This window comes from Lentinus tigrinus (genome assembly GCF_003813185.1).
Source record: "Lentinus tigrinus ALCF2SS1-7 unplaced genomic scaffold L226scaffold_89, whole genome shotgun sequence".
NCBI lineage: Eukaryota > Fungi > Basidiomycota > Agaricomycetes > Polyporales > Polyporaceae > Lentinus > Lentinus tigrinus.
Window position 1 is genome coordinate 1 of NW_027137998.1, and position 21,800 is coordinate 21,800.

General features: G+C 55.7%; 13 protein-coding genes across 13 annotated transcripts; 7 read left to right on the plus strand and 6 right to left on the minus strand.

The window, feature by feature from the left end:
• On the minus strand, positions 1–624 carry L226DRAFT_386199 (uncharacterized protein; the record flags this gene model as incomplete). Its single annotated transcript, XM_067674435.1, has 1 exon — positions 1–624. A coding segment is annotated over exon 1 (311 nt), but the record flags the coding sequence as incomplete, so codon positions are not given.
• Positions 625–1,968: 1,344 nt separating this feature from the next.
• L226DRAFT_576905 (uncharacterized protein) lies at positions 1,969–2,445 on the minus strand (the record flags this gene model as incomplete). The annotated part of the gene is made up of 1 exon (XM_067685468.1): positions 1,969–2,445. The coding sequence occupies one exon, from the start codon at positions 2,443–2,445 to the stop codon at positions 1,969–1,971; it is 477 nt and encodes a 158-aa protein (XP_067528411.1).
• Positions 2,446–3,951: 1,506 nt separating this feature from the next.
• L226DRAFT_541148 (uncharacterized protein) lies at positions 3,952–4,493 on the plus strand. Its single transcript, XM_067682014.1, has 2 exons — positions 3,952–4,112; positions 4,171–4,493. Exons 1-2 carry the CDS (start codon positions 4,048–4,050, stop codon positions 4,259–4,261), a joined length of 156 nt encoding a protein of 51 aa, XP_067528412.1. The 5' UTR covers positions 3,952–4,047; the 3' UTR covers positions 4,262–4,493.
• Positions 4,250–4,777, plus strand: L226DRAFT_386301 (uncharacterized protein). The gene is made up of 2 exons (XM_067674437.1): positions 4,250–4,539; positions 4,620–4,777. Exons 1-2 carry the CDS (start codon positions 4,429–4,431, stop codon positions 4,740–4,742), a joined length of 234 nt encoding a protein of 77 aa, XP_067528413.1. The 5' UTR covers positions 4,250–4,428; the 3' UTR covers positions 4,743–4,777.
• A 122-nt stretch (positions 4,778–4,899) lies between these two features.
• On the plus strand, positions 4,900–5,417 carry L226DRAFT_386275 (uncharacterized protein). Its single transcript, XM_067674436.1, has 2 exons — positions 4,900–5,032; positions 5,118–5,417. Exons 1-2 carry the CDS (start codon positions 4,985–4,987, stop codon positions 5,310–5,312), a joined length of 243 nt encoding a protein of 80 aa, XP_067528414.1. The 5' UTR covers positions 4,900–4,984; the 3' UTR covers positions 5,313–5,417.
• Positions 5,418–5,693: 276 nt separating this feature from the next.
• L226DRAFT_617838 (uncharacterized protein) lies at positions 5,694–7,589 on the minus strand (the record flags this gene model as incomplete). The annotated part of the gene is made up of 4 exons (XM_067687096.1): positions 5,694–6,201; positions 6,264–7,002; positions 7,067–7,308; positions 7,365–7,589. 4 exons carry the CDS (start codon positions 7,587–7,589, stop codon positions 5,920–5,922), a joined length of 1,488 nt encoding a protein of 495 aa, XP_067528415.1. The 3' UTR covers positions 5,694–5,919.
• A 498-nt stretch (positions 7,590–8,087) lies between these two features.
• L226DRAFT_576907 (general substrate transporter) lies at positions 8,088–10,047 on the minus strand (the record flags this gene model as incomplete). Its single annotated transcript, XM_067685469.1, has 8 exons — positions 8,088–8,282; positions 8,335–8,497; positions 8,555–9,220; positions 9,271–9,402; positions 9,466–9,617; positions 9,678–9,804; positions 9,864–9,896; positions 9,950–10,047. 8 exons carry the CDS (start codon positions 10,045–10,047, stop codon positions 8,088–8,090), a joined length of 1,566 nt encoding a protein of 521 aa, XP_067528416.1.
• A 2,166-nt stretch (positions 10,048–12,213) lies between these two features.
• Positions 12,214–12,554, minus strand: L226DRAFT_541152 (uncharacterized protein). Its single transcript, XM_067682015.1, has 2 exons — positions 12,296–12,554; positions 12,214–12,242 (listed from the first exon to the last, which is right to left on the minus strand). Exons 1-2 carry the CDS (start codon positions 12,469–12,471, stop codon positions 12,236–12,238), a joined length of 183 nt encoding a protein of 60 aa, XP_067528417.1. The 5' UTR covers positions 12,472–12,554; the 3' UTR covers positions 12,214–12,235.
• A 59-nt stretch (positions 12,555–12,613) lies between these two features.
• L226DRAFT_517762 (uncharacterized protein) lies at positions 12,614–13,237 on the plus strand. Its single transcript, XM_067678523.1, has 3 exons — positions 12,614–12,801; positions 12,855–13,017; positions 13,077–13,237. The coding sequence occupies exons 1-3, from the start codon at positions 12,766–12,768 to the stop codon at positions 13,142–13,144; spliced, it is 267 nt and encodes an 88-aa protein (XP_067528418.1). The 5' UTR covers positions 12,614–12,765; the 3' UTR covers positions 13,145–13,237.
• A 784-nt stretch (positions 13,238–14,021) lies between these two features.
• L226DRAFT_496302 (FAD/NAD-P-binding domain-containing protein) lies at positions 14,022–15,599 on the plus strand. Its single transcript, XM_067677554.1, has 2 exons — positions 14,022–14,119; positions 14,189–15,599. Exon 2 carries the CDS (start codon positions 14,318–14,320, stop codon positions 15,530–15,532), a length of 1,215 nt encoding a protein of 404 aa, XP_067528419.1. The 5' UTR covers positions 14,022–14,119; positions 14,189–14,317; the 3' UTR covers positions 15,533–15,599.
• A 134-nt stretch (positions 15,600–15,733) lies between these two features.
• Positions 15,734–17,055, minus strand: L226DRAFT_617842 (uncharacterized protein; the record flags this gene model as incomplete). Its single annotated transcript, XM_067687097.1, has 5 exons — positions 15,734–15,763; positions 15,909–16,033; positions 16,091–16,871; positions 16,927–16,989; positions 17,044–17,055. The coding sequence occupies 5 exons, from the start codon at positions 17,053–17,055 to the stop codon at positions 15,734–15,736; spliced, it is 1,011 nt and encodes a 336-aa protein (XP_067528420.1).
• Positions 17,056–17,394: 339 nt separating this feature from the next.
• Positions 17,395–17,777, plus strand: L226DRAFT_541154 (uncharacterized protein). The gene has a single exon (XM_067682016.1). The coding sequence runs from the start codon at positions 17,412–17,414 to the stop codon at positions 17,700–17,702; it is 291 nt and encodes a 96-aa protein (XP_067528421.1). The 5' UTR covers positions 17,395–17,411; the 3' UTR covers positions 17,703–17,777.
• Positions 17,778–19,240: 1,463 nt separating this feature from the next.
• L226DRAFT_541155 (FAD/NAD-P-binding domain-containing protein) lies at positions 19,241–20,800 on the plus strand. The gene has a single exon (XM_067682017.1). The coding sequence runs from the start codon at positions 19,572–19,574 to the stop codon at positions 20,757–20,759; it is 1,188 nt and encodes a 395-aa protein (XP_067528422.1). The 5' UTR covers positions 19,241–19,571; the 3' UTR covers positions 20,760–20,800.
• Positions 20,801–21,800: the final 1,000 nt, after the last annotated feature.

Here is a 21,800-nt window from a genome sequence, read left to right on the forward strand (position 1 = left end):
AACCCGGGCCCGAGGCACGTGTTGTGCGGCTGGATGCTCAGGTCGTAGCCCGTGCAGCTCCCGCACCCGAGGGCCCGGCAGACGAAGATCGTCGCGGGGTAGATCGCATCCGCGGAGCTGGTGTGCACGCCCGCCGTGCCCACAGTGACGTTCCCGTGCGGGGAGACGCTGCCGAGGTCGAGGCTGACGACGGGGATGTCCTTGGACGCGCTAACGGAGTCCACGCTGGCAGTGAGGGTGCTGCGAGCGACGGGGTTCGCGTGGACGGTGCCGACGAGGGCGAGGGCAAGGGTGGTGAGTGCGAAGAGCATCGTGTGGAGCGGTGTTAGACTGTAGGCGGTTTGTCTGAGGTGTAGGTGTTGAGCCTAGAGAAGTGTCGAGGATGTACCATGGCTTTTATACCGTTGGGCACCGCTCGTGCATTACATACCGTCACCGCGAGGGCGCGTATGCTATGAGCAGTTGACTATACGAGCGGCGAGTTCAAACCACTACAATATTTGCAAGGGCAAGAGACTGTATTGAGGTCAGCGCTGACAGTATCAGCTGGAGAGCAGAGGACCAAAAAGAAATATACCTGGACTAGTCGACCGCGCATAGAGCGCGTACTCGTGGAATTTTGCTCCGACTTGGGTCCTTACTACAGAGGATTGCATTGCGAGGCCCTGCTTAGGCCTGTGTCTCGGTGGGAGCCATCCAGATCGTGTGGAGGGTCCGTTCGTCTGCAATGCCGCCATTCCAGGCGACGGAGTATTGCAGTTACTGACCTTATTGCTCGTATCGCTCATACGGTATGCGGACATACCGTGTTGGGCTGTGCGTCCTAGTGGTTTGCTCGGCGTCCCACCACTGTCGGGGGCTTGGTGAGGTCTAGCCGCCGAGAAATATGTCCACAGTAGCGCTTGATCGACGGTCTCGCATGCCCAGCCTGCGCACTCTGCGCTGCATCCGCCGGGACTGCTGACCCGTTCCTGGGCCTGAGACAAAGCGCTCTATTCTGGAAAAGATGCAGTAATTCGGAATTACACCGCGCCTCGACCCGCAATGCTTGAGCCTGATCGTCGCGGTGAGCACGGGGCTGAAACATGGGGTTAAGGCGGTGAGTGTACTATAGCAGAATGAAGCGTCTTGACTCACCGGGAGCTAGAGTCGAGCAGCGCTGGCTGTCAAGCGAGGTTCAACGTCCGCCTATTCATCGCCACCAGAACGGATGATGCACCGAACGTACTGTGAAATAAAGAGCCCCGGGTGTTCGCACGGCCGACTCGTTTGCAATAAGAAATAAATGGTGCTTGTTGGAGCGCTGCTTGTCCGAGCGCAGTTCAATGAACTAGTAAGAGAGCTAGCCAAACTGTGTTATTGCACAGCGAGAGGATACTAAATGCACTGTACTAACGTACATGACATGCTGTCGTGCGACGTTCCGCATATCATCGAGGTTAAACGCGTGGCTGAGGTTCAAGTTAAAATCGACGCCGACGCCGGCTAGACCTCGTGCAACCCACGTGGTCTGTGGCGGTGCCCACCTTCGAGAGGTCTCCAATGCCCCGGGATCCCTTCATCCATATCTGTTCTGAATCACACATTTCACGGAAATATCGAGCGGCAGAATAACAATGTCCCACTACTTGTACTTGACGATCTGACCATGTCGATAAGCCTCGAAGTAGGTGACGACCTTGTCGAAGAGGTTCTGTTTGCAAGCACTGCTCAAAAATAGTTCGGCAAGTGTTGCTAGACATGGACGAACGCGATACATTTCGATCTGATTTTCTTTTCCTAAAAGCATACAAATCACAACGAGAAATTCTTATGCTGTGCCCGAACCGTGCCTGGGGGCTTCGTCAACCGTTACTCGTACAACCTGCCAAGGACATCAGTAACGAATCAATATCGCGTACGCCAACATACACTTCAGTGCGTGGGAACGACTCGGAGACGTACCTAGGAGGTCCGCCTGAGCGGCTTTTAAGGGATCAGCTCGAAGTCCCAGCCGATGTAGTTGACGGCGTTGTAACACGTGTTCACCACCGGGACCTGGGCGAACGACGCGCAGCCGGACGGACCAGTGTAGATCGCGAACGGCAGGCCTTCATTGCTCGGCTGGCTGATGAACATCGAGACGAAGTTGAAGCCCGGGGTGAGGCAAACATCGTGGGGTTGGATGCTGAGATCGTAGCCCGTGCAGCTGCCGCAGCCGGTCGAGCGGCAGAAGAAGAGCGACGCGGGGTAGATCTGGTCGGCCCCGCCAGTCTTGCCCGGCATGGTCCCGAGCGTGGCGTTCGGGTGCGCGCTGACGCTGTCCTTGGTGAGGTCGAGGACGGGGATCTTCTCGTCAGCGCTGACGAGGTCAACGAGAGGGGTGATGGAGGTAGCCGGTGCAACCGGTGTCGCTTGGACGGTGCCGAGGAGGGCGAGGGCGAGGGTTGTGAGACTGAAGAGCATGGTGTGCAGTGGGATGTGCTGTGAACTGATGTCTGAGGTATTTGGCCTGGAGAGGTTGGCGTCCTACAGAGTGGTTTATATAGTGCAGTTGCGGCCGACGAGGGTGGCCTATTACATGCGGTGACCGACCACATGCACAGCGTACTGAATGGTTGACAGCGGCTTCGTACGGCAGCAACGTCCAACGTTCATCATTGAGCAGCGTCCCAGGCCTAGCTCGAACGTGAACGACTAGGTACGGTCGTACCTGGGGGAGTCCTGTACTATGGAGCGTCGAGCGGGTGCATTTCAGAAGATCTGTTATGATTAGAGTGACCGCCGAAGAACCAGCGATGGAGCTTAGAAGTCGTCGGGTAGACCTGAGGGTTACGACCAGTCATTCCCCGCCCTCTACGGCCCACGTGTCTGCTAAAAAGTACGGTCAGCATTCGGAAGTGATATCGAATAATCTGGGACGCCTACTGGTAGGAGTGACCTTGTAGTTAGTAGAGTAAGTACATCAGGGTCGACGTTGGCACAACCGCGAAGCTGTCAGCGGTTGAAAGGATGCTGAAGTGGAAAAGGTCAGCCGGGAACAACCGTCAAGGAATAGCAGTCCAACTGATGCCAGTAGACATAGCGTTCTGTCCATTGATAATGATCGGTTCGTTCCTGGGAATGTGAAGAAAAGGTCCTGAATGTCAGAGCGCTGAACAGCGAGCGGAAGATGCAAATCCCAGTGACATGCTGCGTTACTTACGATGAGAGAGGAATGCTATTGAATGCCAATCGTATGCCATAGCGGGCAGCAATGAATTTATCAGTATCTGGAGTTCAAGCGTCCGAGACGCATTGTTCTAACGGATGTAGTACGGACGAACCTTGTGTCAAAGCTACAGAACTGTGCCGCGTACAGACGTGAGCATCGACCGGTCGACTCAGGAGGGATTTCCCACTGCGAGACGCTCTCGAGCCCTGCGCCCTCAAAACAGTTCATATAAAGTGAGATACCGATCAGCGCATCATGGACATATATCAGCAAGCTCAGTCAACACCGACCGTCATACTTACGAGAATTCGCGAGGTTTGCACCCCTGTATCCACAGGTCTGTCTGGATAGCACGAACCATGTCAAATGTAGGTGGTCTGGGGTATGCATTCGTTGCACCCTCGGAATCTGTTACATGGGGGGCCCAGACGGGCACGAGAACATGGCGGGCGATCCGCCCGATGTCCCGCTGATGAGGTCTTCAACAGCGCAGGATCAAAGGACACCTGAAGTTGCGTACCTGTCAGATAATATGAGCATCTTGTTGATCCACAAATTCAAGACAAAAATCTAACCATGGCTTTTCTCCATTATACGATGAGCCGGAGGAGTGCTGCAGGAGACTGCTGACGATGGTCGATGTGCAAGAGTCGAGCTGCGGCTGGCGCCTCGGGAGACGCTGACGGTTAATTCCCACGTGCCTGAGCCCAGAGTCAAATTGAAAACGGTACTCTTCCGCCCCTCGACATTTACCAGGCCGCCGACGCTGTCTTATTTCAACAGCGCTGAGAGATTACTCCAAGCAGCTCATTCTATGACTGTCACTTAGTGTTGGCACGACCCGCAGGATCGTGATGTACAGGTACAGCGAGGAGGGTGAACAGAGTCGGGTCGAGTTCCCGATAACCCGAAAACCAAGGTGAGAGCTTTAGGTGTTTTGAGACTCTATAATCACATTGACCACAGAACAATGATAGGAGAAGCCTCATAGACTATCCTATGGATGCTGGAGAGACGCCAGTACGGACTACGTCAGGTATCTACACGGCAGGACGTCACGGTCCATAACGAACAAATTGGAGGATCGAAGGATCTCTGTTGCGGCTGTTGGAAAGGTCGAATACAGCGGAGAATACGGGGGCGGGTAAGTCCGTGCTCCATCGTGTAACACCGGTTGCATATCGCTATCCCCTATTCCACTTTTCCTGACACAGCGACGACTCTTCGTTGCATCCATGCCTTCAACAAGCTCTATCCCTCGAGTGCCGCTCTCGTCTAAGGCGCTGCAAGTGTCACCGCTGCACTATCTAAGTATATCTCTAATGGAGCTAAGCTGGTTGGCAAAGGTATGTTGGCACGTCGTCATTTTTCAGTCTGGATTGGGCACAAGTAGGACACTGACCAGCCCATTACACACTTCATACAGCTTGTATCTGCCCTTCGAGATCTCACCTCACCCTCGCTAACCGCCTCCCTTTCACTATCTTGTCATGCACATACCATGACTTCGGAGCGGAGATGTCGCCGACTGCAACATTTGCATGCCTGACCATGCTCTGTCCGGCCCAAGTTGAGTATCCAACCTACCTGCACCCAACATCCCCTGACCGATGTCTCTCTACACTCTCTTGATCTCGTAGTGATCTCGTAGTGCCGAGACACCGCTTCTCAATACAGTCGGGCCAGACGGTACGCGATCATTCCCGACCGACTCTCCGCGCCCTAGAGCGGATGGCTGGCCAACATACCGTTTAAAATAACCTGGCAGGGAAGGATGTCCTCGGCACTCCGATGCAGTCCATGTCATTGCCGCTGTCCTCGGAACTGGCCGTCTGCAATGTACGATCTACGTCGATCCCGTCCCCTTCCACGCATGCCGATATCCTTCGGACTCGCCCCCTCCTGGACTTTTCTCCTAATCTAGGTCGTCTTCTTATCTCCGTCCATCTCCGTCTGGCGTGCCCTCGTTCATCTCTCCGCCCGGGTCCTCCTTACTCATCCAAAGTCAACTCGAAGGTACTTGTCTGACTACTTACTACCATGGGATCGAATGGCCGAGAGTATGCCAGGAGCTATCGGTACGAGAACGAGATTGCCATGCGCTTGCACTTCACCATGACCCTCGTTTGCGCTGAGGAACCCTGGAGCGCTCTGAACGTTGTCACACAGTATACGAGTGTACGGTTGGAGGCTCGTGCGGCCGAGGCCGCATGCGGGTCTATGCAGGTCCCGGACAGTGCGGGCAGGCTTACTCCGACCTCGTAGCATACATCTTCAATGTCAATTCTAACATGTTCTCTATGGAGCACGTCGAACACGCTATGCTTGATCAGAATCGTCCGTGACTGACCATACACCGAACGTTCGAGGTATTACGATTGCCTACCCTGCGCCGTTGACAGAACCACGCCCGAGTATGATGCCGACGCTTCCAACTTCTCATGCTGCAACTCAGGAAACGTGAGCTTCATTCGACCAGCCTGCTCAAGAGAGTGAAGTAAAACATAACGATACAGGAAGGGGACTACATAGTACAGATGATACATCCGTGCGGGAGCGTGTGGGATAGCGATGCAACAGTGGGGAGGATAGCCTGAGTGATACAACGGTGAGAGGATAGTGATGCACAGATGAGCCTCAGAACATGATCGAACGGGATCCTGAGTACTGAACGGTTGGGCAGCACACAAGCCTTGCGGTCGTACGCGACTCGCGACTCGCGAGACCTACTTCGATGCAGCAGCCTCCGCCGCGAGTCGCTCCCTTTCCAAGAGCTCGCGCTTCCTCTGCCGACGTATGGGCATAGGGAGTCGCTTTCCTCCCCTGCGCTTCTTACGAGGCTTGTCCGTCACAGTGTTCGTTGCCTGCTCGGACGATGATGGAGCGGTCGTCACCTCGCGAGAATTTTCCTGAATACAGGGCGCGCTCGCTTGCGAGGATGGCGATGGAGTGGTCGCTAGTCTGGTCTGCAAGAACAGGAAGGGAGCAGTCGCCGCGCGCTCACGAAGCTGCGTACATCCAATGGACTTGAGTATATTCCGACCAGGAAGATCGGATAAACGAGATGTACCTGAGGAAGAGCCGCCTCGATCAGTCGTACCCATGGTCTATCAGCTGGCTGGAGACACTTCGGTGGCCGATCCAGAGGCTCCGAGGTCGGTATCGCGAGGGAGTGCTGTCTCTGCCCCTCACGTTGAGATGCGACTCGCGATTTGACGTACATCAAGGTGTGGAGCTTGTCGAGAGGACGGGTTGATCTTCTACTTTCATCAGCGGAGACTCCGAGTTCGTCAACAATGTTGCCCGAAGCGTGAAGCTGTTCATAACAATCGAGGAATAGGTCACAGAGTGTTGTGTCGCTGTCTGCCGTCGTGATCTCGTCCCTGCCGTCCACGGATGACGTACACAGTGCGGACACGTCCAAGCTCGGAAGAACTAGCTGTTGCTTTGTGTTGCCCGAGTAAACTAGATCTGCCTTGAGGACCACAGAGTGTACTGAGCCGCCGACGAGAACTGTGAGCTGCACTGGCATCTGATTTACGATCTCGATGATGGAGAGGCTTGAGACTGGGTTGTATGCGTTCGCGTATGCAGAGAGCAGATCGGAGTCCGAGGATATGTGGAGAACAAGGCTTGTAGGAAGTACCGGGTCGAGGGGTAGGGGACCTGAGATATGTATACGGTTCAGGGGTAATGTGGAAGACGGGAAGAGCCCTGATGATGCTTGCGTGGTCGGTCCGGAAGTTCTGGCTACCATACAGCAGGGACAATGCTCTTGTAAGGGAGAAGGAAATCGAGCACGGTTCCTCCTGCTGCGTCGGTGAGGCCCCGAGTCTAAGCATACGCCTCGGAGGTAGTGGCAATAGTACTCACCTATTGGAGACCAACGACTTCCGACATAATGCGCTATCCCATATGACCCACGCAACCTTGTGCATGTAATCCACGACCAAGAGTTCCCGCGTAGTCCCAGCGTCGGTCACGAAAGCGTGTGCAAATCTCCAGAGAGCGAGCCAACAGTCCGAGGTCACAAGTGCTGCCAGCTTTGCGGCTTCTGCAGTGTAGCGTATAGCACCGGATAAGAAGTCGCGGATCGCTGTGGTCGTCGACACGCCCTGATCCGGAATATGTCAGGTGTACAACGCACACCGAGATCTGAAGAATCACATACCGTCGCAGAAACCCATCCTATCACCCGCACCGTGCATCCCAGAGCCAGCGGGATCCATGAACGAGCGTGTTTGGCGATTAAACCTGGGACTCCAGCACGAAACGACAAGACGGAGCCAAGAACAGCGAGTGCAACATGGCGGGTAAAGTCGGTCTGGAGCACATCTGCGAGAGGGTCGCCTAAGACAGCGTAGAGAACAAGCACAGCACAAGCTTTCCAACTCATGTCGGACACGGCGGCGACGGAGGAGGAGCAGGGGGAGGTAGATGATGGTGGTCGTCCTCTGAAAACAACAAGCGCCCAAGGCATATGCTTATCACCTGACCGCGTCCACGTCTACGGTCACGGCGGGCATTGACAGGTTTTTGGCCGGGGAAAAGTCATGGAAAAGGCGCGTCACGACGACGCCTGTTCCTAAATTGGTCACGTGTGGGGAGAAAAGCCATGGAAAAGGTTACGTTTTCATACACTTTTCCTTGATTTGGCACGTGGAAGGGAAAAGTTGTCGTCGTGTCGCGCCTTTTCCTCGACTTTTCCATGGGGGAGAATCTGGCAATGCCCGCCGTGGGTCGAGCTCGGCGTGTCGAAAGAATCACTCGCAAAGTAAGATAGAACCATCGTCCAATTCGCTCACTGCCAAGGGGAGAATCATAAATATTGATAGTACTCCCTCCTCCGCCATACCACCAAGTATCGTACAACTTTATTCGAGCCTGTGGGAGCCTAGTCCATGTCCTTCTCCCTGTCGGACCGTGTATCCGACGAAATAGCACCCGCAGCCTGCAAACCCTGCGCAACGACCTGGTCTTCAGTCCCGTCGAACAGCGCGGCCGTCTCCTCGAGCGACAAACCCTTCGTCTCGATGACGAAGATCCAGCAGTACACCAGCTCGAAGACAAGCCAACAGCAGTACACGATCTGTCACTTCGAGTCAATTCATGCCAGGTCAAGTAAAATAAGGGATACGTACGTAGTACCGCCATTGAATACGTTGGAGCGCGATTGGGTTGACATATTGGTTGAACACGAGTGCGCAAGACGTCGTGAAGTTGAGCAGCGTCAGACCCTTCGCGCGGACGCTGTAGGGCAGAATCTCGACTGTGTACGAGATGAGGAGCGGGGTAAAAGCAAGACTTTCGAGACCTGTCAGCGACTTCCGTTTTCATACGAGCGATCGAATACCCGCGCACCTGTACGCAGCTCCGTGCAGTGCGATGAACGCAATCACAGCATGCGCCGCCGCCTGAGTCTGGTGCTCCGCATACACCGCGGAGCACGCCGTCAGCAGCGTGAAGAACACCAGCATGCCCGCGCACGACGAGATGAACAGCGGCCGCCGCCCGACCCGTTCGACGAGGAACGACGCGGACATGCCGAACGCGAGGCTCCAGATCTGCAGCACCGCGTTGATGAGGAGCTTGATCGTCGACGACGTGATGCCGATGTTGTCCAGGATGATGTTCAGGTAGTACGAGGTGAGCCCGTTCCCGGACCACTGCGAGAACCACGCGATCGCGAGCACGATGCGGAGCCGCTTGCGGTTACCGGACGAGGTGAAGAGCGACTTCCAGCCGACGCTCGAGGAAGCGGTGCGGTCGAGAGAGATGGCCGCTTTTATCTCTTCGATCTCGTACTGTACCAGCGGGTCGGACTCGTCGCCGTCTGCATGGTAGTATGCGAGCGTCGATAGCGCCTCGGCTTCGCGGCCCTTTGCGACCAGGTATCTCGGTGACTCGGGCGCGAACCACAGGAGGGAAACTTGGAAGACGGCTGGGGCGGCTTGGACGAGGGACGGAATGCGCCATGACCAGGACGAGTTGCGCATAAACTCCGTCCCGAACGTTGTCCAGGCGGCGCTGCATGGGCAGGTCAGATCAAGCTGCATGAACGGTGACTGCGAACGCACATTATGGCGCCTGATGCCCAGAGCGAATTGTAGAGGGACGTCAAGGGCGCACGGTATGGTGGGTATGACAGTTCGGTGACGAGCATGGGCGAAGCATTGTGAGCCCAGCTAACCCCGAAGCCGATCATGAACCTTCGATTAAAGAGATGGGTCAGGTCTTGCGCGGGTATCAAATGAGACGAGCATGGAGCGTACCGAGCACCAATGAACATCCCGATCGAGTGGGACGCGGTCTGCAGAGCAGCTCCAACAAGCACGATAGCTGCACCCATGATGATAGTAGGCCTGCGACCAATACCGTCGGAGAGGTATGGAGCGAACGGAAAGGCGGCGATACTGCCAATATTCTAGGATAATCATCTTCGGGTAAGCTAGGAAACCGGGTTTACAGAAACAGCTGTACAGACCTGAATAGCGTTCAAGAGACCAAGAAGGGAGCCTTGCGGGCGGTTGAAGTAGTTTTCCCAGGTGTCCATGGACTGCAGACTGTTGATGAGGCTTCCGTCGAAGCCATTGTACGAAGAGGTGAGCAGACTACCTCCAAGCGTCAGCGAACCTCACGGAGAGGCAAGATACAGGGTGGGAGTACACACCATAGGACGATCCATGCGTCAAGAGCAATCAATCTACAGGATCGTTAGAGATTCTGAAATGAAAGAGAGCAAATCGACACTCGCACCTTCTGTTGTTGTACCACTTCCTCTTTCCGTCGAGGAGATGACCGTACCCCTCCACCGCAGAACTCGTTGTTACAGTAGCTGCGCCTCCTACGCCCATGGTGAATTGATGTCGTCAACCCAGAGGTAGGTGCAGGGCGAGATAGACAGAGCCCTCATCGCACGACGTTCTGCTATTATAGCCCAACAGGAGACCCGTGACCCGACCAAGGGACTACCGGGGTGGTGCGGTATCGCGAGCGGCGCGGCTTGCCGGCTCGAAGCTCCCTCAAGCTCAGGTGGGCTGAATGCTCGACGCTGGCGATAGCATATCCCAGATATAGCGCGGCGGGGTAGCGGAGAGGCGACCATAGAGTAGAAGGCGTTGGGGCTGCCCCGTGATGCTCGTAGATCGTCCTGTGGAGGGTTCCGTGGGAGGGAATGTGTCGAAATGAGAAGAGCTGATGGTACATACCGACATAGAGTCGCGGGTTCAGTGCGGCAACAATTTTTTGAGTTCATATAGACACCGAGGAGCGCCTCCACGGTGCGTGCTTGGGTGCAAGTACGACGCCGTGATGGAATAGCGCGAACATCCAGAACGGGGTGCTGCATAGGAAGCCGAGGAGCATCGACGACAATAATGCGTCGTTTAGTGTGACCACGCAAAACTGTGATATTCCCCTACTAGACATAAAATTCCTGGCTAGTGAACCGTCTGCAGCAAATTTTGGTTCGACCGGTGAGGCATGTCCTCTCTCCAGGCCGGGGTGGATTCTGTTGTATCGGCAATGGGAACGTGGTGGAACGCAGCATATGATCAACTTCGTGTATATCATATCAGAATGAATAGTACTGACTGAAAGATTCTATCTTCGCCTGCATAGGTATCGTGTGGTGGATTCCAGACATCCGTAGTTGATGTTCCCACCAGGCAGTGCTGCGGCCGCCGTCGTCCGTCTCGGTGAGCTCAAAGCACAGAACGGGCATGTTGTTAAACTGCTGCAGAATCCCGCCAAGATGGCTTTTTGCCACGCTTTGGAGGAAAAGGACTCGATAAGACGTGATGTCATTGTTGACCACCACGTGAAGGCTATTGAGAGTGTCCGGTGACGGTAAGGCCCGGAGGAGAAGGGGAAGCGTGATCGTAATGCTTCCCCATTCTCTCTCACCGCCGCTTGCAGTCCATATATGCAACTCCTGCAGCGAGTAGAGGAAACTCATCTGCTCCACCAGTGCACGCGGCTTGGTGTCGTCGATGGGATAGGTGGATAGTGGATCGTCTGCATAGACAGCTAGCTGCTCGACTGCTATGCCGAAGGGACAGGAGGGCAGGATGTTCATGACCTCCTGCAAATACTTTCCCTTCACGAATCTTCAGCGGAGAGTATTCGGTACAGAATGAAAAAGCCACTCGCCTTGATCGAAAGCACCTTCAAATTTTCGCACGACCAGGACCTGCGCAGCGACCGGAGACAGTTCACGATAGAGGGAGTTGATACAGGGGCACCGCCATAAAAACTCAGGCTGAGACTCCGAAGATCGTGCAGTGACCAAACGACCCGGAATGCGTAGCACAGAAGGTTCTTATTGGAGGGGTCGATCTCGAAGACGAGCTCGGTGAGGTGATATTGAGTGACAAGGATATGATGATTGGGAGGATACCCCCAGATATGGAGGTCTGGGAACTTAAGCACGATAGCGCGTACATTTCGCAAAGCTCCAGAAAGGGTATGGTGGGTGAACGGGATGTACTCCCCCCGGCGCAGGTTGACGATGAGCTCCCGGACGAGGTTCGCGAGAGACGGGTTCTCGCGTATGGAACGAACGAAGAGTTCCACGTCAAGCGAACAGCGGAACACGACAGTATGATAGATATTTTGGCATGCACGGGGGTACCAGGCGGTGCATGTCAAGGCGCATGCGAAGAGGTCGTGAATAGGGTTTGTTGAGCGCGCGTCGTGTGTCGATGTCCAGTGAACCAGTTCGTGTCTATCCATCCATGGCAGCGGTTCCCAAACGCAGTCAATCACCACTTCGTAGACACTGAGAGGCAGGCGTGATTTCTGCATGATATCTGGATGATTTAGGACGGGTGAGGGTCGAGCAGCAGTACGTGGGATGAGCATACGATGAGTACCGTCGAGTCTAACTCTTATCTGATCGTGCGTAGATAGCCACGTGGCAATTTGGTTTGTGAGCGCCTTCGCCGCGCGTCCTCTTCCACTTTCTGCCAGCGAGTCGCGACTGCCCAGTTCTTTCCCTCCTTAATCATGGTAGTATTTCTAGGAGCTCTAATGCATAATGGCTCAAAAGGTATGAGTGAAAGCTTTGCCCGTGAAGCTGCCCTGGTTTATCTCTTCCTAGAGTGACCACGACTCACATTATCTCCAACTATATCTTCTGGTGACATTGCAGTAATACGACAATCGGGATGACGCACATAGCAATGAACCACGAGTAACTGACTAACGCTCAGTTTCAGCGGTGCCCGAACCGTGGCACGCATCGCTGCAGTAAGGTCGAAGTCAACATGTGCGACCATAGACGGTGGTAGGTTCCGCCGTCCACGTGCGCTAGATCGTGGGCTGGGAGGAGTTACGCGTGTACTGCGTCATCGACGCGGGGCAGCGGAGGACGCTCCGCCGCTTCTGTTCGAGCTGGCGGGCTTGCACGAAATGCGAGCGGGTACTTGCCCAGAAAGGCAGGTGACTACGCAGTGCTGCGTCATTCCCTCCTCCTCGCGCATATATAAGACAGGCCTTGCGTCGGGCCTACTCAGTCCTTTCTCTCCATCACTTTCACCACCGTCGCATACCACCAGCTCATCGTCGCAAACATGTCTCTCCCCACCCGTCAGATCGGAGGCCACAAGGTATGTTCCTCGACGCGCCCTCGGGCGGATAGAAACTTAACGGCGCACTGCAGGCTGCCATCAACAACCCTCGCGTCTCTGAGGAGGCGAAGGAGCATTCTCGCCGGGCCATCGATGAGCTCGAGTCCCAGCCCGAGACCGAGGAGACGCGCGCTGGCTACGACGAGGACAAGGACGAGGTTCGCCAGAACGCCGGCTACAAGGCCACGCTGAAGAGTGAGTCTCTTGTGTGGTGGGTGTATGCGCGTATTCTTACCTTGTGAGCGTGCCCGTAGACCCCAACGTCAGCCAGGAGGCGAAAGATCGTGCGCAGGAGATTCTTGAGGAGCGTGACGCTCTCTGAAGCGTTGTTCTCGCCGTGACGATACCGTGTCTTCAACTGCAGTAGGATTCATGTTGTATGAGTTGTCCGTAATTTTGTACGAGTAGTATCGCGATCGCAGAGATATCTTTGTGATGACTTACAAGCCGGTTATTCAAGGCAGATTTGCTGTGACAAACGCGCGACGTAACGCGACAGTCACGACCGGAGGTGCGGCTGCAACGTCACCGTCGCGTCACTCCGACATCCCTTCCGTTCGTCCGGACTCTCCATGAGTGTGCTGCTCTTTCTTGCATCATTGCCACCCTCTGCGCGCGATTTTCGAAAACAGGGCAAGACAGACAATAGCCGGTGATGGCAGCCTGAGCAAGCTCGCTCGACTTCGGTGCTAAGACAAAGAGACGTGTCGAAGGACATGAGACCTACGAAAGCAGGGTTGGTTGGCGTTGGGCTTTTGAACACATTGGTGAGACACATTTTTCCGCGCGGAAGGACGACATGACAACGAGAGTTGCATGCCGGCTGTGGGCACGATGCGGCCCGCATGCCATGATGCAATCGTGTCCCTCCAAACTGCGCCATCCCTACAAGGTCACAAGCATATGTATTGAGTTAACCTGTTTTGCTACCGACACAGATTTCATGCCCCATTGAAGGGGGCGGCAGATGTGGAGCATGGTGCATGGCACTCATCGGACTCATACCTACACTTCCGGACATAACATTATCGTGAGTTACCTTTGTGCTACGCTATCGTCCCCGCTGGTCGATTATAGGACGCAAGAACATATACCAATGGGCATCGCTCGCTAGTCACGGTCCACCCACGGCTCCGATGTGGGGCTGGGCGTACGTGTGTCGTCGGCTTGTGAACTGGCCTCGAGCTTCGCGCGGATCTTTCGCCCGTGAACTTGGATGACGCGGCTGGACGGCGCACGACTGCTGGCCCCGGGTACCCTCACGGGCAGCCGTTGAAGAGGACGCGAAGGCTTTGCTGTGAGTCACTGAGTGCACCTTTCATTGTGCACGCTGCAAGCTAATACTGTAACTATGCGATTAACGTAGCAGGCCCCTGGAAAGACGCAAGAGGCATAAAAGGCCTCAAGTGATACCATCTGACCTTCCCGACTCCGCAAGCATCCTCCTCCATCGCAAGTCGTCAAGTGCTTGTCTTCGGCTCACTCTTCCCCCGACATGTCTTCCACCTCTTTTACCCAGCCCAACATTGCTATTATCGGCGGCGGTCCAGGCGGGCTTGTCGCCCTTCTGACACTCCTCAGCCGCGGAGTCCCCGTCACGCTCTACGAGCGAGAGGCGAGCAGCGACGCTCGTAGGCACCTCGGTGGCATGCTCGATCTTACCTGGGACGAAGGCCAGCGCGCCTTGCGCGAGAACGGACTTGCCGACGCCTTCAAGAAGAATTCCCGCCTCGAGGGGCAAGAAAACCGCATCTGCGGCAAGGCCGGCATTCCGTTCGCCCGCCGCACTGAAGACAACGTGCCCGACGAGACGAAGGCCCGCCCCGAGATCGATCGCCGCGTCCTTCGCGAGATCTTGCTTGGGGCCATCCCCGAGGGCGCGATCAAGTGGGACCACACCCTCGCGTCCGTCCGCCAGCTCGACGACGGCACCGGCAAGCACGAGCTCACCTTCACTAATGGGCTCGTTGTCGTCTCGGACTACCTCATCGGTGCTGACGGCGCCAACTCGCGCATCCGGCCTCTTCTCTCGCCTTCCACACCCATCTACCACGACGTTAACGGCGCGGAGATCTCTGTTGCGCCCGCGGTCGCTGCGCTCCCCGAGAACGCAGACATCCGCGAGGCAGTCGGGCTCGGGAGCTGCTACTGCGCGGAAGACAAGAAGCTCTTCTCGTGCCAGCGCAACGGCGACGGGCGCATCCGCGTGTACGTGTGGTTCCGCGGGCCGCGTGACTGGGTGCTCCCGCGCGAGACGCAGGAGGCGCGGCGCGTGCTGCACGAGATGTACGCGGGCTGGGCGCCATGGATGCACAAGATCATCGATGTGTGCGACGAGGATGCGGTCTACCCGCGGCCGCTATTCTACCTACCCGTTGGCCACCGCTGGGATCATAAGGTTGGGGTTACGCTTGTTGGCGACGCGGCACACCTCATGAGCCCGTTCGCGGGGATGGGCGCGAATGTGGCCATGCATGATGGGCTCGAGGTTGGTTTGGCGCTAGCGGAGGCGGTGTCGAAGGGCATGGGCGTGGAGGAGCGGGAGGCGAGTCTTGCGGCTGTTGAGGAGAAGCTTTGCGCGCACGCGAAGGTGTTTGCAGAGATGAGTTACATAAACGTGAACATGGCGTTCGCGGATGATGCTCCTCGGCTGTTGGTGGAGGGACTGAAGGCTATGGGTGCGGAGCAACCGAAGATACTTAGCAACTAGTAGTACATGAAGGGTAGCGGGTGCGGATGTACACGTGCAGACGTTGCAGAATAGATCATTTGGTAAGAGCGACGTCGGAAGAGTGCTAGTGGTATATAGTACACAGCAAGCAGAACCCGAGACTCCGATATATCATTACTGGGTAACTTGAAGAAGACGGGACTTGAACACGATAGGTTGATGGGTAAGTGCGGACCTTCGCTAATAGTCACGAGAGGGATGCACGTCTGTCTACATAGCATCGTGAGTGATCATACACGGTCAATGATAGACTGAACGCTGATGTCCCTACTAGATAGACCTCTGTGGAGGGGTCAGAGAGTCTGGCTGCAAGAGAGTATGCTAAAGGACGTGCGCGAAAAAACGCGCGACGCACCTTGACCATGGCCCAGTCGGCGACGACTTGCCTCACACGTACCGCTAATCTGTCCGCACACAACGGGCAGGAGAGCTGGTGTCCCAGCGGTAACAACGCGGCTTCGATCGCGCTCGAGGGGAGGTCTTGACACCCAGTATCATGTACCGCAGAGTGTTTGCATACAACGGAGAGTCACGTACCGGCTCTGTCTTCCCAGGCGAGCTGCGCAGCAGCGAGCATCCATGCGTGAGTGAGCTTCGTCTGCTCGACAGATCCGCACGTCTGTGATGGCGGATGCGGTTGTGGCGGCTGGAGGAGGAGACGCTTGAGGGCACCGAGGCGGGCAGAGTGGAGGATGAAGAGCCGCTTCAGGTACAAAGGTCCCATCTGCTCTGCAGTGGTCTCCGGAAGGGACATGAGGCGATACGAGAGCAAGTGTGTGGAGGTTTGGACGGCGAGCGAATGAAGATCATGTTGCGCCGCTAGTGTGTAGGCTGCGAGGGGTGCTAGGGGTGCGTTGCTGAGAATGAGCCCATATAGCGCGGACGAAGGTAGGACGACGTCTTTTGCCGGCACACCGTACGTCTCCATAGCGTCCACCGCAGAGACGAGGTCGTGAATGGAGGGGCTGAAGGGAGCACATGATATGTTGTAGATGGCATGGAGGAGGACGTTGAGGACTGCGGCGGACTCGGGCAATGCGATGACCTGGTTCATGCCGCCCTCTTCGTTCGGGTAGGTGCTGGCGGGTAGATATGGAAGGCGATTGCTCCAGTCGTTCGAGGATTTCTCCTGTATGACAGCGCGGTGGACATAGAAGAAGATGTTGTCGGATGAGCGGAAGACGGTGTCGGGTTGAGGGGGTATGAGTTTCGAGTCGGGATGAAATGTCTGTGAGATCAAGATGGTGACTTCTCCAGGGATGTCCACTTCAGACTGAGGGACACATGCGGATAAAGTGGGTGAACTGGATTTGGACGGCTGCAAGAGCTAATCAGACATGGAAATTGTTTAACCCTCTGGGCTGCATACGCACTGGAGGGGTCGGGACTTGATATGAGATCAACTGCGACGGCGTAGTACTAATATGAAAGGAGGACTGCATTGTGTGAGCTAAGGAATACCTGGGATAGGAGTGTAATGGTAGGCTCACCGCGACGTTCATGGCGGGGATGGATGGAAATGGGGGAGGGGAACTGATTAGAAGAGCACTCGTACCTATATACCACGAAATAAGAACCGTGATAAGACGAACTACGCGTTGATGACGACGGGAACACACCCTATTCAATGATGACCCGTCATGCAACTCAACGCTCCGCGAATACACCACCGGCTTTTCCCGGAATGTGCGTTCCTGTGGCTGTTAGACATCCCAACCACACCCCAGGGACGAGACTTGTTCTGTAGATCGGTTTGAACCTGCGTCCGGGAGAAAGTAAGGCTGGGATAGAATAGAGTGCACGATGATGATATACGTCGCCGTATGAGCTTGACGGCACTTCGGGACATGGGGATATAATGAGGCCGATTAGTTGGAGTACTTGGCTGCACCTGCACCATAGCAGAGCCGGCGGAACAGGATGCTGGGATCGACACACCAATACGAGCAGGAAGGTCAAATCTCCAGAGCGTCATACCCTTACACCCGATGACGTATTGTTGTATAACGTGGGACAGGCGCACTTGGCACGGCGGACGTCGGAAATTCAACCCATCCCCAAGTGGTTCGATCGTGCTATAGCCTTGACACCAATACGAGCTCGCGGATTGCAAGGATCGGATCTGGGGGTCACGATTATGCTGCAGTGAGCATGCGAGGACGCATGTAGGTGAGAGGAATTAACTCATATCATGGCCGAGATCCGACTCGGTTCACCGTTCAGCAGTCCTCGAATATATCGCCGAAATCCCGGTCCCCGGCTCCTCACCTGGAACCGCGAACTCGCACCAACCGAGTGTATCAACCCACAACACGACTACCAGCGCCACTGGAACGGCGTGCGGTGCCCCACATCGGCCGGGAAAGGGCCAGCATTGAATATTGAGCCTGGAGAAGTTGGGAACCGTCAGTCCATATGACCCTTGTCCCCCTTCCAAATTTACCCCGGAAGTGAGTACTATATGCAGCTAGTAGCATGCGGCAGCGAGTACCAGCCTGCCATGGGGAGGCTTCTCCCCGTGTGTCCAAACAGAAGTTGGATGACCTATGGCGCCCGGAGCGACGTTGAAAACCTAGGTGTAAGAAACGTACGTCTTCTGCTATATGAGTCACGATGGTCCTGACATTGGTATTGACAATGTACACTTACTACCAATCCTCCGCGTTCACGATCATGCCATACTTTCGATTTCGCGCAGCGCCTGGGATGAGTTGAAGTAATCTTCATCCGTTACTGGAGGAAGCGCATAGAGTCGCATCCCTCACGCTCTTCAATCAGTGGCCAAGGAATGGGAGTAAGACTGGGAGTAGGAAAGAGTCTTTCGAAATAGAGGTCGGACGGCCGAGCGCGACCGGCTAGCGGCCGGCCCGGGCTGCCGTATGACTAGACGCCTATGCTTCGGCGCACTATCGGCCCTGAGGCACTGTGTCTTCCTCCCACTGAAACTCGCCGATCGGTGTAACGGTTCGAAGCAAGCAAGTTGAGCGGTCCCTGTAAAAACTTCACTGTACATGCGTTCTAATGTGTTGCTGAGTTGGACAGGCCCGGGTCGGCTTATGCGGAGATGCGGCCGATCGTTGAAGTGCTCCTCAAGTCCCCGCTCACGAAGCTGCACCCGACGGCATCGCATCTGTGACTGATAGTGTATACGAGGTGCGCGGTTTTCGCCTACATAGCCGGTTCGACGTGTACTTACAAGCTAATTATGGTTCTGTATCACCGATCAGCGAAGTTTCCAACCGCAACTCATGTTTTTGCAGAGCTTTGGTGCATTCCCTGACATGCGGAAAGGCAAGGTACGTAGTATTGTCTTCTGAATAGTCCTTGTTACTTAACTCCAGAGATTGGTGTCGCTTTGATTCTCGGAGCTCAGCGGGCAGTACCGAAGAGAGCCCCGCCGTCCATCGTGACCGTTCCATATGAGCTATTGTAGCTTAACCAGCTTGTAACCTCAGCCTGTTGCACTGCCTTTCATCTTCGGACTGCGCGATCATGAGAAATCTTGTAAGTCTGGGAGCATGCTCACACACTCTGTCAGTCGCTGATTCAGACTATCCACAGACGCGAGATACCGAGGTCACGAAACGTGATAACTCGACAGCGCATAACCATATGCGCTGTCGGTGCTGGTCGGTCTTCACCCACGCTTCTCAATGCAGCGTTCGGAGTCACGATTTGTTACGACACCTCTACCGAAGGGGATTCAGATCAACGTAAACCACCGGCCTAGACGATGCGTGCCAGTGCTTGCACGTCTTCCCAATTCAAAGGCGGGTCTCATGTGGGGGCTTCACGGTCTCTAGGAAGAACCGGACGCCGTCGCAGCTACTCCAGAAGCTATTGACCGTGCCCGCGTGGGTTAATATTTGGTTCGCATGCGCTGACATAGCTATTCTGTCAGGATCGAGCGGGAAGTAATAAAAGGACTGTGTAGGCCGCCTGGTCTCCCAGTATAGCGGGGAACATACTCGTCTGCTAGCCCTCTTCTTCAGCATCATCGATCTCTTCGTCCTGAGCCATGCCTACTATCACCCCCCAGCCTAACATTGTCATTGTCGGCGGCGGTCCCGGAGGCCTTGTCGTCCTGCTCACCCTCCTCACTCGCGGTATCCGGGCCACACTCTACGAGCGAGAGGAGAGCAGCAATGCTCGCGCTTACCTCGGTGGCATGTTGGACCTCACCTGGGAAGAAGGTCAGCGTGCGCTGCGCGAGAACGGGCTCGCGGACGCCTTCAAGGCCAACTCGCGCATCGACGCCCAGGAGGGACGTATCTGCGGTAAGGACGGTATCCCCGTCTTCCGTCGCACGGAGGAAGATGTACCGGATGAGACGAAGGCTCGCCCCGAGATTGACCGCCGCGTTCTGCGGGAGATCATGGTCGCCGCTACCCCAGAGGGCGCGATCAAGTGGGGCCACACTCTCGCCTCCGTCCGCCCCCTCGAAGACGGCACTGGCAAGCACGAGCTCACCTTCACGAACGGCCTTGTCGTCGTCTCGGACTACCTCATTGGGGCCGACGGTGGCAACTCACGCGTCCGTCCACTCCTCTCACCCGCTGCGCCCATCTACCACGACATCACCGGCGCAGAGATCTCCGTCGCACCATCGGTCGCCGCACTCCCTGAGAACGCAGATATCCTTGAGGCAATCGGGCTCGGGAGTTGCTACTGCGCTCAGGACGGCAAGATGTTCATCTGCCAGCGCAACGGCGACGGGCGCATCCGCGTGTACGCGTGGCACCGCGGTCCACTCGACTGGGCGCTCCCCCGCGAGCCACGGGAGGTGCGGCACGTCCTGCACGAAATCTACAAGGACTGGGTGCCGTGGATGCACAAGATGATTGAGATCTGCGACGAGGACGCGATCTACCACCGTCCACTGTTCTACCTTCCCCTCGGCCACCGGTGGGTGCACAAGTCTGGGGTGACGCTCGTTGCGGACGCTGCGCACCAGATGAGCCCGTTCGCTGGCGCTGGCGCGAACATCGCTATGCTCGACGGACTCGAGGTTGGGCTCGCACTGGCGGAGGCTGTGCGGAAGGGCTGGGGCATGGAGGAGAGGGAGGCGGCCATTGCCGCTGTTGAAGAGAAGGTTTGTGAGAGGGGCGAGAAATACGCGAAGTTGAGCTATAATAATGCCAACCTCTCCTTTGGTCCCAAGGCTCCCCAGGCATTGGCCGACGAGTTCGTGAAACTGGTTACTTGAATGGTTGTATTTGTAGTACAGGACGTCTTCATAACACGGTTGAGTCTAGTAGCTCAGCGAGTAGTCCCGGGAGCCTGGTGGATATTCAGTGAAGTGGAAAAACCGCGTGATGGTGGTCAGAGCTAGCAGCAGTTATCCATAATCATGACCATAATGCGGATGGAGTTCAGTCGACGGTTGAGACGGAAGGATGAACGGACTTCCGAGTCACTGGCACCGCGTAGATGTTGTGACAAATCGCGTGACGTAACGTGTAAGTCACGCCGCATCGTCTCCAGCCCTCTCGTTTTCTTGTCTCTTCCCGTGTGCCTTAGGCAAGGTTAAAAGTCCGGATACACGGTTCTTTCTCAATGCAATTACCGTTTTATCCCTCTGCGATGGTATGTGAGCAGTATTACTCATTGTTCGCAATCGCTCTCACTCTTCCCCGCACAGGCAAACCAATTTTCTCATCGCGCTCGACGGCCACCGTACCCCGTCTGCCTTGCAATTCCCCCGTTCACACTCGGGGTTCTCTTGGAAACCATAGCACCGCCTACAACGAGTACGAGTATCGCTTGCATCGCTCGTTCAATCGCTTCTTCCAGTTGAACTTCAAATTTCAAGCTCGCTGTCACTGTTCGAAAGGCACAAAATACGTACGAGCCGGGAAGTCCAGCGGGGATACCAAACCACGTCACTTCAAGCTCCATTGCCAAGTCACTTTCTTGCCTCCGAAGGCGCTTACTAGGCTTGACTCTCGCACGGTAGTAACCGGTTCCGGTCCCGGTCGCCTATCTTCCACAATCTACGAGTCATCTGCCAGTTACTTGGACTCGAGGACCGGTGCCGTTGCTTGCAGCGCTCTTGAGTGCCTGTTGCCGTTGCACCCGTCCTTGTCGTCTTCACAGCTGTTGTAAAGCTACTACCAAGAGGGAGCTGAAACCCCTCGTGTGGTCGGACAAAGTTCTCCGGCTGTGCAGCGTGAGTACTCCCTTATACCCGAGTTCGACAAAGAGTTGTATATTTACGTTGACTTACATGCTTTTGCAGCACGTCGTT